The sequence below is a fragment of the Marmota flaviventris genome, chromosome X (assembly GCF_047511675.1).
Source record: "Marmota flaviventris isolate mMarFla1 chromosome X, mMarFla1.hap1, whole genome shotgun sequence".
Taxonomy (NCBI): Eukaryota; Metazoa; Chordata; class Mammalia; order Rodentia; family Sciuridae; genus Marmota; species Marmota flaviventris.
Window position 1 is genome coordinate 92,590,755 of NC_092518.1, and position 20,598 is coordinate 92,611,352.

At 37.2% G+C, this 20,598-nt stretch overlaps 1 protein-coding gene across 1 annotated transcript in view; it reads left to right on the forward strand.

Annotated features, from left to right (window-relative positions):
• Positions 1-13,657, forward strand: part of Vsig1 (V-set and immunoglobulin domain containing 1) — a 33,566-nt gene extending 19,909 nt beyond the window's left edge. Inside the window, exons 4-8 of the mRNA XM_071606081.1 lie at positions 3,527-3,725; positions 9,447-9,602; positions 9,977-10,096; positions 12,329-12,470; positions 13,324-13,657. Coding sequence (XP_071462182.1) covers positions 3,527-3,725; positions 9,447-9,602; positions 9,977-10,096; positions 12,329-12,470; positions 13,324-13,657 — 951 coding nt within the window. The remainder of the gene's footprint in view (positions 1-3,526; positions 3,726-9,446; positions 9,603-9,976; positions 10,097-12,328; positions 12,471-13,323) is intronic.
• Positions 13,658-20,598: the final 6,941 nt, after the last annotated feature.

A 20,598-nucleotide genomic window follows, 5' to 3' on the forward strand; every position in this document is an offset into this window, starting at 1 on the left:
TTGTGGAAAATAGAACCAAGTTGCAGTGCTTCCTATGTGATTAGATAAGCAGTTTCAGGAAAACGGTTCTTTCTTTTTTCTTTACAAAGATAGTGTGACAGAATCGACTTCCTCTTAAGGAAACCCCCTCCATCTATGTATTCAGCTGCCATTTAGCCACTTTCCCTCTCACACAACACCCGGAGGCCAAGATGATTTTAGGTCTCCATTATTATTCCTCCTTCCTACCTCCGATACCATTTATTGTTATTTATGACAGGAGAAAAGTGATTAGACTGCAGCGTGAAGAGATAGGATAGAAGGATGGTAAAGTTCTTTTTCATGGGTAAGTTACAGAACCAGGACCTCATTGCTTATTTGCTAATTTTACCTCAATTTATGCCCAACTAAGAGAGTTTCGCAGTGGCTTCTTTTCGTGTCCTAATTCTAGCCTAAAATACACTCTATTGGGCCTCTGATCTCTGTAGAAACAAGGACTTTTTCACCTGGATCCTCTGAATTTCAGGCAGGACTGATGTATCTCATTGTTATGTAATCAGTCGTAGGGCTGACCTGTACCCAGTCTTCTTGGGGACAAAGAAAATGGCCAGATGTTTAAGTTCTAAAGGGATTTATTGATGGACAGCAGGCTGTATTCCAGGTAAGAGGCAATGGAGCCTCAAATTGTTGATCAGAAAGTGAATACGCCAGGGTGGCACATGCCTGTAATCCCAGCAGTTTGAGAAGCTGAGGCAGGTGGATTGCGAGTTCAAAGTCAACCTCAGCAATTAATGAGGGCCTAAGTAACTTACAGAGACCCTGTCTCTAAAATATAAAAGGGGCTGGGTATGTGGCTCAGTGGTTAAGCACCCCTAAGTTCAATCCTTGCTACAAAAAAAGTGAATAAGGTAAATGGCTTTTGAAATACTGACCCCCCGCCACCGTCTCACTTGAATACCTTGAGTTAATACCTCTAGTTTATAAACAAGATCACTCTGAGACAAAATGCCTCTGGTTCAGTAGGTGTGAATTATTAATTATAAATGGCTGTAGTTAGGGCAGGAAAGAAAGCATGTTGATGTTAGAAAAAACAGAAGAGACAGTTATTTTTTACATAAATTTGCTTGGTTCTTTCATTTTGCCCTCCAAATATATCTTTCTGTGTTAGTTTTAATATATATTGACTTTCTGCTTAAAGGAAAAGACATTTAAATTTATCTAGACAATATCTTTTGATTTTCTGATTACTTTCTGTCTTTGATCAGTCAATTAGGTAAATAGCTGGAATTAGGTGAACTGAGCTCTAGTCCTGTCTCAACTGTTAATTTTGTGTGTGATATTTTTTTAAAACTTCTCTGGGCTTCAGTTTCTTCTGGAAAGTAAGGGGACTGAATTAAACGAACTGTAAGACCCTTCTAGTTGATTTTATGAAAATGATTAGTCTCTTGGACTAAGGCAATACCAATTTATTGAACAATAAACAACAATCACTGAATGCCTCACATTCATACAAAACTGACAAAATACATACACAGCACATATATATTATGAAGGGACCTCAGGGATTACTTTGCACAGTGATTCCCAAGCTTTAGTCACTCATGTGTCATCTTCATAATTTTTGTTTTATTTGTGGAACACCAGTATTATTAATTACTTAATGTTTTCTATGCTGACTTGATTTCTTAGAATCTTACAAAAATCTGCCTTAGTCTAACCAAAAGTAACAATATACATGAAGCTGCATATTCGATGTGTTAGATATGTCTCTTTCAAACACACATTAAAATTAGTAGATTTTCATTTAGGTACTATCTGAAATCAATTAAAGTGGCTATACTTGGGGAATACATATCATACTTTGGAAAACATTGTTCTGGTTCCTTGTTCAGATGTGGAAACTAAAGGTTAGAGAGATTAAATAACTTTGTTTCTTATCACAAAGCAGGTTGCCATGGAGGCATGACTAGAGGCCACCTCCCCTGCCTATGCCATAGTCAGAGGTAGAGCACAGCCAGAGGGAGAGCTGTGGCCAAAACCCAGTCCATTTAACCATTAAACCAGACCTCTTTTTACCACATCATATTGTTCCCACAGTTCCTTAGACTAATTATGAACTAAGAATCCATGTTCTTTAATGGGACTAAAATGGGACTAGAATCCAGATCTTTCTTAAGCCTAGTAAATAATAATAATAATAATAATAATAATAATAATAATAATAATCCCTTTTGGCTTAAGATGTGTCATTTGATCTTTCTGTGTCTGAGTTCCCTTATTTGACATGGAGAGAAAGATGGTAGATACGATTGACTAAGCACTTCCTAGGCCTTATACTAGCTCATGCTGTTTCATACTCAGGAAACACTAGGAAGGATTAGGGCCAGATGATTTCTCAGGAATGTTTCTGTTCTGAAATCTGACACTTCTTTTTTTAAAATTTTTAATTTGTTTTTATTAGTTATACATGACAGTAGAATGCATTTATGCACTTTGATATATCATACATAGATGGGATATAATTTCTCATTTTTCTGAGTGTACATTTTGTAGAATCACATTGGTCATGCAGTCATATATATACATACAGTAATAATGTCTGTTTCATTCTACTATCCTTCCTAACCCCACATCCCTTTCCTCTCCCCTCCCTTCACTTCCCTTTACCTAATCTAAGGTAACTCTTTTCTTCTCTAGTGCCCCTCCCCATCTTACTGTGAATTAGCATCCACATATTAGAGAAAACATTTGGCCTTTGGTTTTTTGGGATTGTCTTATTTCGCTTAGCATGACTTCTCCAACTCCATCCATTTACCAGAAAATACCATAATTTCATTCTTCTTTAAAGCTGAGTGACGAAATCTCATACTTTTAACAAACAGAGGAAATCCAGGTTTGCTTATTCGGAGGCATTTGGGTGTATGAAAAGAATATGAACATCCGAATTTTTAGAGACATCAGATACTATTATTGAGTAAGGTAAACTCAAATCAAAAGTTTATGAAGTGGGGCTGGGGGTGTAGCTCAGTGGTACACAATTGCCTAGCATTTGTGAGGCACTGGGTTCTATTCTCAGCACCATATAAAAACAAATAAATAAAATAAAGATATTGTGTCCATCTACAACTAAATTTTTTTAAGTATATGAAGTGGTAAAAAAAAATGACAGTTTTTATTTCCCATCAGACATTTGGTCCTGTTTAACAAGTTTCCTTCAGGAGGACTCAGCACGTGAGCATTTTGGTCTCCTAGACCAGGTTTAAGAGTTAAATCATGTCAGCTCCAAGCTGTCCCCTCCTCTTAGAATAGGCATACAAGCTCCTGCCAAGATGACATCACAGAGTTTATCTGAGGTAATGACTGTGAACAGTTGTAAGAAAATTAAGTTCCCCCATGAACTGACAAAACCTTAGTCACAGAGACCTATTCCCCAGAGAAGAAAGATGCTGCTTCTTATCAAAGGTAATATGAATAGAAGGAGCTTCCAGATAACTTATCCTAGTCATGGACACTCTCTAGTTCTCATTTCTGTTATTTGCTGTCCTAGGTTTACTATTCTGAAGGTGGAGAAGGTCAGGCCTCTGGACAATTCAAAGATCGAATTATAAGGTCCACCATTCCAGGTAATGCGTCTATCACTATATTGCGTATGCAGCCAGCAGACAGTGGAATTTACACCTGTGATGTCAACAACCCTCCAGACTTTGTTGGCAATAACCAAGGCACTCTGCACGTCACTGTGTTAGGTATGGACACTTTTATCTTCTTGGAGCAACTCAGGACAATGAATGACCAGGGTACCTAGTTATGATGCTAAACAGATCTCTGGGGATAAATATACTTACTGTTCCTTTCATTACAGGGGAAACAGAGACACACCACCAACTCAACCTGTACAAGAGCACTGAGAAATCATTAATAAAACATGTAGAAGCAATTTCCCAAACAAAAAGGGCTGTCAAAATGACAACAGTAGATAATCCAAACTCCAGATAACTCTATTTCTGAAGAATACAATGAGAACAGATGAGTCAAGTCACTGTCCACCCCAAATGATCACAAGCAACTATTTCAGAGGGAACTTCCATCCAATTAGAGCCAGACTTACCTGGAGGAGACAAATGTCAAATTATTACTTCTCCAAAGTCTACTACAATTCCATGAAATCCTAATGGCAGGATTTTCTCTTTTAAAAATGCTCATGCTATTTGGAAAAGGGAACACACATTAGGCCATTGTTAAGAACTTCTGTATATACATATATTCATTATATGATGTTAAGCAAGTCATATCTGCTCTCAAAATGAATTTGGAGTAGTTCCTTGTATTCAGGATTTATTGACTGCCAACTTTGTCCCAGGATGGATAGGGTCATCATAAATGATGGAGACATGTTTTCTGCCTTTAGAGAGCTCCAAATTTTGGTGATCTCTAGTGATCCTTCCAACTTTTATCTGACAGGACAATGGGGGCTAAACCCTGCAGGGCCTGGGAGTGGGAATTACTAAAGGGTGGAAGGAAAGGACTGGCAACACTTACTACCTACCCAGTTTACTAAGCATTTCCTACTTCTAAATAATCCTAAATGGAGTTGATGTAGTCATTGCTCTTCTCCAACTATGTATATACATCATACAAAAGGAGGCATTAGATCAAATCAGTAATAAGAGTTGCTTGGAGAAGCAGCAATTGGTAACAAGGTGCATACCTAGGAGAACTGCTCACAATTGCCTTAGCTTGCCACTGATATGATGGCATACAAGTACAGCTAATGTTTACCATGAGGTTTGCCACTGCATCTAACCACCTGGAAAAGAGGGAAAAGTACCCAAGAGCTATTGTTTAAGATTGGATTAGTTCAACCCTTTGTGTTTTACCTTGCTGAGTACTGTGCTAGGCATAGGGGTACAGAGAAAGAGAAAAGAGTTTATGTTGTAGTTTGAAAGACTAGCCATATACATGGGAACTAAATGGTGTGGTATGAGTGCCAAAGCATCAAGATGGGAGTCAAAAGACCTAAGTTCTAGACCTTATTCTGTACTCAGTGATTTCATGCAAATCAGTTCATTTTTCTCTGGTCATTGTAAGATGGGATTATAACTGCCCTGTCTTCTTTAGTGATTTGTTGTAAAGATAAAATGAGATATAAGCGATTAAAGAGCTCTTTAATGTTCAAATAATTTGAGAGATTAATTCTCTAACTGATTTTGTTTCTCCCTGACTCCAGAGTGTTCTGAGCAGAAGCAATCTAAAGAGGCAAAGCTTCTTCAGAAAGGACTTGGAAATAGCCCTGAGATAAACTTAGACAAGAAGGTTGATGTTCTTAAATTTAAGCTTCAGAAGATTCAAATCAATTTCTCTAAGAAGTTGAGGGCAACTCTCCTGTGAGTTATTCTTTCCAATGAGTCTTTGAGTCAGCTAATTCCTGTCATGACTGTTTCATGACTTTACATTCAGCTAGGACCCAGGCAAGGAAAGAGACCAAAGGGTCTATAGATTTCTTTGTTCAGGAAGTCTCAAAATTTGTATCTTTATTCATTGGGTGAAAAACAAGCCATCCTACAAATTTAGCCTTTCCAGAAATTTCAACATGGCTAATTTATCTTTTTTAACTTTTATTTTATTTATTCATTTTTTAATGCAATGCTGAGAATTATACCCAGTGCCTCACACATGCAAGGCAAGTGCTCTACCACTGAGCCACATCCCCAGACCCTGGCTAATTTATTTTTAAAATGCAGAGAGTATTTGCAATTATCAAATCCCATTGCATATGAGCACCTATTCTGCTTGCTCTACTGGGGGTTTAGCAAGGTGGGTATAGGTGGATATGGGAGACCAATTGTGGAAAAAGATATTCATGTTTCCTTAATGGTAGCTCTTTGCAGTAAAGTGTCTTTCAGAGACATTTTATCATCCAGCAGTGAACACCAATCCCATATACAACCTGTGCATTCATGAATTAATTCATCAAATCCTGAGCACATGTGTCCGTAACAGTGGTTAACAATGAAGTTGGGAAGATGTAAAAGATAGGGTCCCAAACCTGTAAAAGTTCAATCAAGTGAAGGAGACAAATATGTAACATAAAAGCTTTCTTTGGAGGTGTGAGAGGATAGTTGTAAGGGCACAAGGAAAAGATCTAAACGCTGTGAAAGGAGCCAGGTGTGGTGGTCACACCTGTAATACCAATAGCTCAGGAGGCTAAGGCAGGAGGATCACAAGTTGGAGGCAAGCCTCAGGAACTAGTGAGGCCCTAAGAAACTTAATGAGAGCCTGTCCAAAATAAAATAAAATAAAATAAAAAATAAAAAGGGTTGGGGATGAAACTCAGTGGTTGAGCGCCTCTGGGTTCAATCACTGGTACAAAAAAAAAAAAAGAACAAAAAGCTGTGTAAGGGGAACTAGAAAAGGCTTATTAAGGAAAGAGACTTTTATGCTGACTGTTGAAGGATGTGCAAGAGTGTGTCATGCAGAAAAGGGGCTGAGGTGGCAGGGTACAATTTAGGTGAAGGAAATGGCAGTAAGCAAAGAACCAGGTGGTTTGGATGAACATTCATTTGAAAGATTTCCATTAGTTATGACAACCTTGGAAAATCAATCTCTGAAAAATACCCAGGTCAAGTCTGAATAATTATTTTGTGTGCATTTGGAATAAGCATTATCTCCCTTTTGCAATTTGGCACATAAAAATAAAATGATTAATTTAGAGAAGGTTTGAGAACACACTGAAGCAATTTCATTTATTTTCTGAGGTAAGACTTCTCTTCCAACACCAATTCTGTTGAAAGCAATAAACCTAAAGGGTAGATCAATGGCTTTGCCAGTGAAATATCTAGGTTCTACAGGGAACTTTAACCAGATAACATGTCAATTCAATTTTGATTCAGTAGTTTTGGAAAATATGTAGATTTGGCACTTGTTTCAAAGTGATTCACTAATTGTTTTGTCAATAAAAATAAAAGAAAGATGTGTTTAGCAAAAAAGTTTAAAAAGCCTATCTGGGTTTGAATCTAGGCTCAAGGAATGAGAGCAAGTCATTACAGGTTTCTGTCTATAATTAGTTCAAGTCTGACTTTTTCCCAAGGAAACACCCATATTTAATTTTTGTTCAAATTGTTATATCATGCTGGACAGTTATAAAATACTCATATTTTTTAAAAGTGGAAATTCTAGTGATAGTTGCAATGGACTCCTGGTCAAATGGCCTAGTTCAGGATAGGCAGACCAAGTTGGAACTTGGGAACATCTGAGAAAACCATTGGTAAGGAAGATAAAATCAAGAGCTAAGTAGAACATCCTTTTCATCAAAAGACACGTTTCCAAGATATGACTAGTGAAGTGTTTCAAAGTTATAACTGGATGCATTTTTCTTCTTGCTTATGTGCACAAGAAGTTAAAGTTTGAGATGGCTGAATAGAGCAGGAGTTGATGGAAGATTAAGTTCAGTAGCAGAAATTAGTACTCTCCATGCTAACAGAATTCCATGTGCAAGGCCCTATATACATAATTTTATTAAATCTTTGGATCAGCCAGAGGTTAGATATTCTCTCATTCTCATTTTCCAGATGAGTCAGCTGGGGTTTGGTTAAGTTAGGTAACTTGTCCAAACACATCTAGGGTGAAGTTGTAGAGCCAGTATTCTATTTGGGACCAGAGCTTTACTCTTAACTATCATGTTGCAGGTTAAGAGATGAAGGGCTGAGTATTTAAGATGTAACTTGTCTAAGACAGAGAACATCAGCCTTTGGAGGGTTTTATATTCAAATTAAGATAAGGTAAGGGCAACAGAATAGAATAGACAATTTGATTGACGTATGTACATTCCATGTATGTATTATATGTCAAAATGCATTCTACTGTCATGTATGACTAAAAAAATAAATAAAAATTTAAAAAAATAAATTAAAAAAGATAAGGATGGTGAGCTGGTCGAGGTGGTGCACACCTGTAATCCCAGCAGCTGGGGAGGCTGAGGCAGGAAGATTGCAAGTTCAAAGTCAGCATCAGCAACTTAGCAAGGCCCTAAACAACATAGTGAGACCCTGTCTCTAAATTTAAAAAAAAAAAAAAAATATATATATATATATATATATATATATATATATATATAGTGCTGGGGATGTGGCTCAGTGGTTAATCACCCCTGGGTTCCATCCCTGGTACCCCCCCCCCAAAAAAAGGGAAGGTGAGTTGGAAAGTATAGAACTTTTGATCATTATCTGTGTATATAATTAAGGATAGAATGAGCTGTGCAAAGTAAGATGAATGGGGAGATTCAGTTTCAGTTTTCCAGCTTCTTCATCCAGGTATTTTCATAATTAGCTAAAAATCAGTCACATACCAAACCACCCTCATTATAACTCCTTCCTCCTCATCATTCCTTTCCCTAAAGCCTGCTGTTCTACATGCATTCTTTATCTCAAATTATGGCAAGATCATGTACCCAGTTGTCCAATTTAGGAGCCTGGAAATCACCATAGATCCCACAATCTTCCCTCATTCCCCATATACAGTTGCCTCTAGCTTAGTACCTCTTGAAACTGTCTCCTCTTCTCCCTTGGTTTAGGCACCCCCAATGTTAGAGAGAGCCATCTAAAATGTTAAAATAACCATCATCACTAACCTGTTTAAAGTCTTTCCATGATCTCCCTGCTCTTAGAATACATGGACTGTAAAGCTCTCCAAGGTATGACTCCAGACACTCTCTAACTTCATCCCTCATCACTCTCCTCTACCCAACTTCAGAAATGTGCCAATGTTACTTTTATATCCCTGGAACTTAGTCCAATGTCAGGTACACAGGAGGTACATAAATAAATGCTTGGTGTGGAGGCAGAATAGAGATTGCATAGCTGTGTAATGTGCACACCCAAAATAGGTTTCCCCTGCTGATGAGAGACACAGGCAAATTCAAATCTCCCAACCATTTTGTGTCACTCCCAGATGAATAAATGAAAAAAAAAGACCCATAAAGGAATAAACAAATATAGTATTAATAGAACTATTTTTAGAGTGAATAGAAACAGTTTATCTCAAGTTATTTAAGGGTTCTATTTTCCTTTAAAACTGATTTTCAAGTATAAGCTATGTTCATAGTTGTTTAGTGTTTGCTTACATTTGGCTGTTTTATTAAAGGCATATTTTAAGACACAATGCGGAAATTCATGGTTATAAATCTGGGGAGGAGGCAGACAGAGACACTAGTTGAATCTTAATGGCCTCCTGACTAGAATGTCCCAGCACCTGAAGTGCTCTACTCCCATCTGGTGGTACAATCAGAAAACAGTCAAAATAAATGAATAAATAAATACACACACACATATTTATGTATCACTCATATACCACTATATATATAATTTTTAATAAACATATATTCTGCAAAATGAAAGTGAAGAAGTGACTGCAGTAGTCACAGGCTGCCATGCATCCTGGCAGGAGTTTTACTCTTTGCAATTGCCTTACAGTCAAACCTTCTAAGCCACTTTGTAGCATCCAAGGAAGACCAGAAATGGGCCATAGTATTTCTCTGACTTGCCTCTCTTCTTTTGGAACACCATCTCCTGTGTACCACTGGTATAAACTCGAGGGAAATAATGCTGTGCCAGTGAAAGAAAGCTTCAGTAAGTATCACCTTTGGCAGTCCTTGGCAAGGCCTGGTTTGGGGGGTTGACTGATGGCATATGTGGCTGGCTGCTCAATATTGTCTTTTTCTTGGTTGGGGGAGAGGAATTTAAAAAGAATACCTGTCTCCCAACATAAGCCTCTGGTCTTAACTACTCCCCAACTTCCAGAAGCCAGCTCTAGGTATAGTTCTACATGGTGGTAGATGGGCTACCTTTGGAACAGGCCCAAGGGAACTAATTGGTCCCTGGACATCTTATGAAAGGGAGGGCAATATGGGGGAGTGGGTGGGCATTGAATGATATATTACACTGACATGATTCGTACGTACCTATATAAGATATTTTAATAGTTTATTTCCTGGTTTTGACAGACCCAAACACTGGAATTTTGGTTATTGGAAATCTGACAAATTTTGAACAAGGTTATTACCAGTGTACTGCTATCAACAGTGTTGGCAATAGTTCCTGTGAAATTGATCTAACCTCTTCACGTGAGTTGGTCATATATCTTTAACAGTTTCTCCTTGAGTCTAGTAGCCTGGACCTGTACATTAATTAGGATCTCTGGTTGGTTGTTTCTGCCTCTCTGGAGATTTGTGTGCTTTATTTATAGATTGATATGATGAATGCTCATCCTAATATCTAATGCTTGCATGAAGCTTAGTATGTTCCCTAAATTAAGCAAATTGTTTAAGCTTTGCAAAAATCTCTAGGGAGAAGATATTGATATTTGATAAATGTAGCAATCTCATTGACAGTATCAACCTGTATTTCTCTTTATGATGCTATTGGTATATTCAGGTGACACTGTAGCTATGTCAAACACAAAGTTCACAAATTTTCCAATTCTTAACTATTTGGTAAGATCTGTCCCTAATAATAATAATACTCTCACCCACAATCACTTTTATGTAACAAACACTTGGCCAGGTGCTCATGAGCATTATCTCACTCAATCCTCCCAACCATCTTGTGTATGGAGGCAGAATATATTATTAGCCTTATTTTATTGAGGAAGACACTGAAGCTCCGGGAGTCAAATTACTTGCTCAAGGTCATTGAGTTAGTAACTGGTAGAGGCAGGTTGTCTCTGAACCTCAATCATCCTGTTCAAATGTGCTTACTTTCTCTCTAAGCACAATACTTATGAGCCCTGGAATTGTCAAATTGGATCCATCCAGGGGGCTAATTTTCTTCATTATTTGTCCTGAAGTTTGCTCTTCATTCTCATATCACTTTCAAGTAAAACCTACAAGACATCTGGGGTAGAGCACTTGCCTAGTATGTGACACACTGGGATCAATCCCCAGCAGCACATAAAAATAGATAAATAAAATAAAGGCATCAAATTTAATGATTTTCTGGAAGTCTTGGGATTAGGGATAATGCATTTTAAAAATAAACAAATATGAAAAAAAGAAAAGAAAGGGGGCAACCAAACAAATACACAAATAAGGCAATTATTAGCTTTGAGTAAAAGTTTTTAAAAATGTTGTACAAGGAAGAATTGTAGTATGTTATGTTCTTTGTCTGTGTGCAGTATTTACGTGGTCATAATACTGCAAGCTTTGTTTTAACTAAAACTTTATGTTATGTTTTTTGTCTGTGTTCAGTATTTACGTGGTCATAATACTGCAAGCTTTGTTTTAACTAAAACTTGTGATAGATTAGGAGAATGTGGTGGGATTTGAGTGAAATGTTGTAAAAGAACTAAATTTCCAGGGTAGGAAATTTAAAAAAAAAATGAAGATCAAAAAAGGTAGGACATTCCAGGAGAAGTACAATAGAAACACAGGGGCAAAGGTACTTTTAAAAAAGGATCAAGAGTGCTTGCCTGTAGTGATTGGGACCCAGAGATGGGGAGGAGTGGAACAGAAGGTCTGCTGTTTTTGTTAGAAGTTTAGAACTATTTGACTTTTTAAATTATTGACTTTTAAACTTTTAAAATTATTAATTAAATTAATTCCCCAAAGTTAAAGAAATTATTTAGTGATTCAACTTGTCTCCCATCTCAAAATACAAGCTGTCCATCCTTGTTTGAGAAGAAGTGGATGGAGATGAGCCAGCATAAAACCCAGACATGTTCTTTCAGGGACAACACCTCCAGGCTTGAAGGTCTGGGGCTCAGCTGGATTGTCTCACGCTAATTAAATTTTTCCATACCCTGATGTAATAAACCAGATGCTGGTTTATCAAAATAGCCATATTCCTTCCTAGTAGCCAGAACGCACAAGGCTCCTCAGTGATCATGGACTATGTGAGGTAGAAGGTTTTTAAGAACCTATTTCATCTATGCTCTGAGAAAGCCTGGTGAAATGTCCCTACTTACAACAGAGGCATATTTCTGGTGACTAGATTGCAACTCCATGCTCTACTGTCTCTTCCTGTCTCCCTCTCTTTCTGAATAAATTAACACTGAACACTTTCTTCTCTAAACCCAACATCTAAAACAACCTTGTTTGTCCCAACTCAGCATATTTTTTTCTCTTTGTGTGTAAATGTCAATGGATTAAGCTACATAATCAAGCCAGTCATCTTGCTTCACTCACTCTAAATCCAACTGGCAGAGTTCTAGGGCTTTCTGTTCCATCAGTCTACAGGAGTTACTTCCCTGCTATGCGAATGTTCCAGATATTCTATACCAGTCACAAGCACACACATGACACACATGACATGACAATTTGTTTCCCTTTACTAAACATCTAGCTGTTTGTGTCTTCCAGACCCAGAAGTTGGGATCATTGTTGGTGCCTTGATTGGTACCCTGATAGGTGCTGCCATCATCATTTCTGTGGTGTGCTTTGCAAGGAACAAGGCAAAGGAAAAAGAAAGGAAGAGGAATTCTAAAACTACCACAGAACTTGAGTAAGTTCTCATTACTTGAATACAAACTTTTGGCTTGTTGTCTTCACTAGAATACAAACATTTTTCAGGCATATCTCTTTCAGTCAGTCATTCATAAGCACTCCTTTTAGCATCAGATATCACAGGTATCTTTCTACTCATTGCTTTTACAAAAAGAATGATAGTGGCTACCATTTACTGAGTCCTGTGTGCCACACTCTGTTCTAAGCACATATGCACATCAATTCATTTAACTACCAAGACCACACTTTTAGATCCAAGAAAACCTTTTATGATATAATGCTAACATACTTGTCTTTATAAAAGCACAGTCATAAACGTAATTTTAAATATTTTTTATATAACAAGAGGCTCATGATGGCAAAAGTGTCTAGGGATCATAGAAGTCATAATGTGGCCCTGCCATCAGCCCATGCTCTTGACCACTCTCCCGTTTCTTTAGTGAAGAACACACTCATTCATTTGTTCACCCATCTGCTTGCTTCCATAACTATGTGTTGGGTACCAACCAGGTGTCAAATGTGATGCTAGATGGAACCAAAGATAAAGATGAATCACAGCTGTGAATTTAGCCCTCAGAGACCTTATTAAATTCACCCTGATATTAGTTTTCTCAACTTTTAAACACAGTTCTGACATTCTTGAATTTTCATTATATTTTTGAGACCTAACCCTTTTGAACCCCCAAATGGACATACAGCATCTGACAGTGAGCCAGAATATCAGAATTAACAGATATCCTGAACAGTCTAGGAAGGACCTGTGTCACTGAAGCTATAGAGTGTATGGCTCCACATGAAATTTCAGTTATCAAATCCCTAACTTGATCTTTTCTGGACCTTCTTTCTTGTAGACCAATGACAAAGAAAAATGAAACCCGACAGAATGAAGCCATTCCAATGGAAGATGTTATCCAGCTAGAAGCAACTCTGCCACCCTCCACTCATGACACTGACCCTACTATCATCTTGGAACCAGACCATGAGCCTGCCCCAAAGCCAGAGCCTGTCCTAGCACCTGTCCTAGGAAAGGAGCCTGTTCAGATGCCTGAGATTGAGATTGAGCTGGAGCCAGAGCAGGTACTGGAGCTGGAGCCAGAGCCAGAGCCAGAGCCAGAACCAGAGACAGAGCCTGGGGTTTTGGTTGAGCCCCTGTGTAATGAGGAAAAGGATGTGATTAAGACATAAATTAGTGCCCTGAGTACATCATTCATCACTAAGGAACCCATTCATTGTATCTGGAATTCACTTGACCTAACCAGTCCACACCCCCTCCCTCCATTCTGACCAAGCCTCTTCTAACAAGGTGCTCATTTTTAACATGAATCCAAAATAAAAGGGTCAGGATAACTATTAAATAAATGCAAGGGTTCCTGCATCATCAATAGAGAATACCTAAAATTATACTAACATGCATAATAAATGACAAGGCAAGTGATTTCTAACTCATTTGAAAGAATTTTTCTGAAATATTCAGAAATCTTTCTTGTTTTTAGCTTTTCTTCATATGTTCCACATGCACACACCACAAGGTGGCATTAATTAGATTCAATATATTTTCTAGGATTAATTAGTTGTCAGGCTTCCCTATTTGTTGTTATATTTACCACTAAGAAAAGAATTTGACAGCACTATCTCATAGATTAGGAAAAAGTTCTTCAAAATCAACAGAGGTGTGTGTGTGTGTGTGTGTGTGTGTGTGTGTGTGTGTATGTGTGTGTGTGTGTGTGCGTATTTAGCATTTAAAACCAGGTTTTATAATTGATACATTTATCCTGATAGATTTCCGAATGAATCATCCTGGTGACTAATATCTAAGCACAGCAGAATTTTAAAATAATCCAATATTTAAATGCCAAATACTATACAGGCAAACAATTAGAAGTATAATTTTCCTTCAGTGAATGCAAAGTGTTGATAGATGATGTACAAGTTAGCTTTGAATATAGGTATTACGTTATCACTGTGATGTTATTTTTATCTACTTTGAAGGGGCACTCTAGGAAAGTGTTCTCAATGAACACTTCAGATCTATTTTAGATAATAACAACTACTTACAAAATCTGTTTTACTGTTGGTATACTCCACATTGATAAAGAGATGTTATTCTTGTGTATATGCTACATATTAACAAAAATGCATTGATATCTCCTTTTCTTCACTTGTTAAGTTTTTTCATGATCTTATTTCACTCATATCTCACCTTGAAGAAATTTACAGGTAGACACACTTTTTCACTTCTGTAATCAATTGTATTTTAAAACTTATTTTAAGGATCAATAAATAATACTCAATAAAATCTGAGTTTGATGACTCCGAAGGTAAATCCTTTCATGAACAACTTTATTGACATATAAATTATGTCATTAAACAGCACCACATTTGATGAATTTTAAGTTTTGCATATCCACAAAACCATCATACCTATCTAGATAAGGATCTTCCATCACCCCCAAATACTCCCCCATGTCCCTTTGCACAATCCCACTATACCCTGCACCTCAGCAAACAATGTTTTCTTTTTTAGATTTTTATTTATTTATTCATTTATTGGTTCTTTTTAGTTATTTGTGACAGCAGAATCCATTTTGATATAATTATACCAGCATGGAATATATCTTATTCTAGTTAGGCTTCCATTCTTGTGGATGTACATAATGGTGGGTTTCACTGTGATGATTTTATATATGTACATAGGAAAATTATGTCTGATTCATTCAACTGTCTTTCCTTTTCCTATCTCCCTCCCTTCCCTCCATTCCTCATTGTCTTATCTACTGAATTTCTACTTTTTACTCTGCTTTATTGTGGGTTAGCTTCCACATATCAGAGAAAACATTCAACCTTTGGCTTTTGGGGACTGGCTTATTTCACTTAGCATGAAATATCAGAACATCATTTTTCATAAAAACTATCCCATTCACAATAGCGTCAAAATATTTGGGAAGCAATCTAACAAAAAAAGGTTAAAGACCTCTATAATGAAAACTACAGAACACTAGAGAAGGAAATTGAAGAAGACCTTAGATGATGGAAAGACTTCCCATGTTCTTGGATAGGAAGAATTAATATTGTCAAAAATGCTTTCTATCTCTATGGATTAGTTTTGCCTTTTCTTTCCCTTCTTACAAATGGGATTACACAGTATGTATTTTTGTGTGTTTGACTTTCTTCTAAAGTGAATCCTTTTCAAGAGAGGTATGGATCACTAACTTATCACATCCAGATTTACATATAAAGAATTTTCTTAAACTACAAACTCTCTTCTCTATAGATCATACCTACATGCCAATTGAAGTAGAGTCTTTGTAGTTTTTAAGGTGGATTGAAATGGAAATTAACACTCATTTTTTCAGAGCCATGGAGAGAAGAGATAGCGAACTTATGTATTATCTTTGATCTGTCAATTTGCAGTCAGTCTCAGAGTTTTGAAGCATCTATAATTCCATTAACAGAAGACAGTGCTATAATATATGGTGTCTCATGGGTACAGACAGCAAAACGATGAAGGTCTTAAGAATGACCTTTAATCCAAGATTAAACACTAAACACTAAAAATGTCAATTATCAGAATGTTAAAGTAGCTGGAATTAATTTTACCCTTCTACTTTGATGATAGAGACAAATCACAGGAAAAGACTGACAAGTAATTGTCAATATTACACCCCTAAATTTCTGAAGGATCCGTGGTGACCAGGTAGAAAGGCAGTATTGGCAGTCTTGTAGAGCTCTGTCCTTATTAGCAATGTTCTGTTCAAAATATTGATATATAGTTGGGTTGATGGTTTTTAACTTTCTTGAAATCATGAATCACTGTGAGAATCTGCAGAACAATCTGGAGCCCTTGTCATTGAAAAATGCTTATAAAGTGTGATATGCAGTTTTAGATTAGTTATACACTCCCTGAATGCAAGATTAAGAAGAGTGACTTAGTTTACTGTTTAACAGAATCATGATTCTAAATGATCTTGACAGCTTGGAAGATAAGCTGAAATTAATACAATAAATTAGACATGAATGGATGGAAAATCTGGAATTTAAGTAATAGAAAACATGTTGTCCATGTAGAAACTATATCTGGATAAAGTTGGGAAGTATGTGAGTTTCATCTGAAATGGTACCTTTGGATCATTTAGGACTCCTTCTTGGTCATTGCAGCAATTTATTTTCCAGACACCCAGGCTTCCCATGCTCCTATTTGCTTAGGAACCTACTCAGGTCTGCATCCCCCAGGCAGGATTAACTACTCAGAACCGACTTCTACATTTTCCACCTTTCAAAAGATGCCTGTTTTGTAACCTTGTTCAGTGAACATGAACTTTCAAACTTTCATCATCCTGTGATTTCAATCAGGTTGATAAAAGAGTCCTCTTAAGGAGAATTTACACCCCCTGCCTTTTTTGGCAGTACTGGGGATAGAACCTAGGGACACTTTGTACCACTGAACTACATTTTCAGCCCCTCAAAAAAAATTTTTTTTTTGAGACGGAGTCTAAGTTGCTAAGGCTGATCTCATACTTGCAATCCTCCTGCTTCACTCTCTAAGAGTTGCTGGAATTACAGAACACTCCTGTCTCAGACTTCCAAATTGCTTGGATTAGGGGATTCTCCTGCTGCAACCCTCAAATTGCTGGGATTACAGGATTCTCCTGCCTCAGCCTCCAGAGTCATTGGGATTACAGATATGTACCACTGCATCCAGTAGGCATATTTACATTTTAAAAGGAACTCTTGAATATGTAACCCTTAATTCAAAGAGTCCAAGTGTTGGAATCTCAGGTACTGGAACAATCCAGAAGAGAGAGATTTCTGGACAAAAGAGCATTTTTGGTTCCTTTCAAGTCAAATTATGTGGGTTGCCATCCACTCAGCCTACTTATAAGGTTACTCTGGTCAATACAACTTCATCCCAGTCTACTTTAAGTACATTCAAGACACAATCTATATGTATGCTTGTGATGAATCCTGAGACTGGTAAGATAACGACATAACAAAATTAAGTATACTATATCCCACTTGGGCAGTAAAATGGGTTTATATGTTAAAGAGCAGCCCGATAAAGAAATTTTTTTTCCAGCTTCCTCAACACTGGATCAGAAGATATTCTGACTAGTTAAGCTGATAAAATTATTTCAGCAAAATTTTTTTTCAGAGACAGTACTAAATTATTTTTCTATAAGCAGTTAAAATTTAAGTGGGTAGTCCCAACCAAACCTTAAGCCAGGCTTGGGTTTAACCATCTTTTTAAAAAATTATTTTAATTTTTTTGTAGTTGTAGAAGGACAGAATTCCTTCATTTTATTTGTTTATTTTCATGTGGTGCTAAGGATCGAACCCAGTGCCTCACAAGTACCAGATGCGTGCCTTGCCACTGAGCTACAGGCCCAGCCTAGGTTTAACCATTTTACCACTCAAAAGGATTTCCAGAGACATCTCTAATCTCTTTGTTTTTGAATTTAATATCCTTTTGGTGGTAGATCCATATTCCCTCCTAATTCATTTCTTTATACTATAACCCATTGGACAGTTACTAAAAAGCTACAATGTAATAAGCACTGTTGTTGGTGCTGGTGGTGCAACAGAAACAGTGAGCCCTTATCTTAATGGTGAATGCAATTTTGCTATCTTTGACAAGTTCTTGTGTATTACCAACAATTGTGTGTTGACTACAGGAGAGGAAGGTTGGAATTTGTATTGCATTGGAGAGGGTCTCCATATTATAGTGATCTGTGATGAAAAACAGCAATTCTTGACCAATAGATAAAAACCCCACACATATTGATATCTCTTATGCCCTCTAAAATACCAGGTGATTCCCCTCACAGAGTGTATGGTAAAAAGTTAATATTAGCCTTTTACACTGGCCTCTGTGTCACTTATGTTTGAGGAACTTTCAGTAGGAATTTCAGAGCTAGAAAAGAGGTTTAAGATCAACAGTACTCAATCTTTTTCAATCCCAGTACACTTGAAGGTTATAACACATATAATAATCTCTCCTAACAATGATGAGACTGCAGATAAGATATGATGTAGAATCATATCCTTGATAGGGAAGACAAGGAAGGGGTCAATGTAATTTCAAAAAGCTGGTTCATTCATATATATTGCCACCAAGCCCACAGAGGAGAAACTTTTGAGTAAACAGATGTAAAATAATCTGCTTGAGGTTATACGAAAAAATGAGATGAGATACAAAGTCTGGTTCCCAGTGTGTTTCAGTCAGCTTTTTCATTCCTGTGACCAAAAGACCAGACAAGAATAATGTAAAGGAGTAAATGTTTATTTTGGCTTATGGTTTCAGAGGTCTCAGTCCATAGACAGCTGACTTCATTTCTCTGGACCCAAGGTGAGGAAAAACATAATGGAGAAAAAGCATAGTGAAAGAACATAGCTCAGGACATGACAACCAGGAAGCAGAGAAAATTCTGTTCATCAGGGATAAAATATAAGCCCCAAAAGCACTCCCTAGTGACATACTTCCTCCAGTTACACCCTACCTAAAGGGAGTTATGCATAGTTAATCCATATCAATGGATTAATACACCAATTAGGTTGTACCTCTCATAATCTAATCATTTCACCTCTGAAAACTCTTGCATTGTCTCACACTCAAGTTTTTTTGGGACACCTCATATCTAAACTATAGCAAGTATAATACTCTTTCAACTGCACCAAACTACTAATTTCCATGGGAAAAATTTTTATCAATAAAAGATTGTTTTACAATGTCTACATGCTGGAAAACAGGTTAGAGGACCTCATTAAATATTCAAACTCACTAATCCCACTTGTCTTTGAAAATTTGGTATAAAAGCAAAGAATTCAAATGACCAGGGCTCCAGGAAACAAACAAAACCTAATAAAGAAAAGGAGTTCCTCCTTTCAACAACAGTTACTAGAATAATCCAGAGGAGAGATATATCTGGAAAAGGAGCTTCTCAGCTTCTTTCAAATCAAATCATGTGGGTTGCCATCCACTCAGCATACTTATAAAGTCACTCTGGTCACTGGAACTTCACATCAAGCAATTCTACAATTCCCTGTGGACACCAACTGGGTTTCCTACAACATAATTCAATAGCAACATTACCTGGAGTTACTACAAACCCCACAGGTCAAGGGCTAGGTCTCACAAGACGGCTCCCTTCAAACACTAGTCACAAGTATTGGGTGTCCATCCTAATTAGAATAAGATATACTCCATGTATGTATGTCAAAATATACTTTACTGTCATGTATATCTAAAAAGAACAAAAACAAATGAATAAAACAAGTATTGGGTGCCCAGTGTATCCATATTTCAGATTTGGATGCAAATTGGGAATTCTCACAATCTCCTTCTCAGGTTGGATAATTTGCAATAATGGCTTACAGAACTCAGGGAAATACTTATATTTAACAGTTTATCAGAAAGGATAAACGATATACATGAGCAGTCATCTGAAGAGGTAAATAATTTGAGGTTCAGGAGGGTTCTGAGCATAGTTTCTGTCCCCATGGAGTCAGGGTGTATTATTCTTCTGGCATGTAAATGTGTTCACCAACCTTGAAGTTTGTTAAACCTCATAGTTTAGGGATTTTTATGGAGGTTTTATCATGTAGGAATAATTCATTATTAACTTAATCCCCAGCCCCTCCTTCTGGAGGATGGGGGATGGAGTTGACAAAGTTCCAAGCTTCTGAACATGGCTTCTGATGAACAGATCCATCCTGAAGCCATCTAGGAGCCCAGGAGTTGCATCATTAGAACAAAAGACAAGCCTATTATAATGGAACTCATTTAAATTCACAAGCCCCAAGTTGTTTCTTCTCATTCTTCTTCATGTCCTGTTAACCTGTTTGAAAAGCCAGTTTCTCCATTCCAGCTTCCTAAAAGCCATGTCTTATGCTGAGAAGAGAAGTTAAAACTGCCCTCCCCCAAAGCCCTGACACCAACAAAGGTCAGAGAACTGGAATTCTAACATACCCCTCCTGGAGTACAGCTTGGCTAAATCTACCTATGCATATTTCCTGGCTTTTTGTTCCTATAAATTATAACAGCGAAGGCAGATTGGCTGTTTTCCCAGTTTGGGCTGAATTGTGATTAAATTCATTTTTCTTTTTTAAAAAATCATTTTCTCTTATTTCAG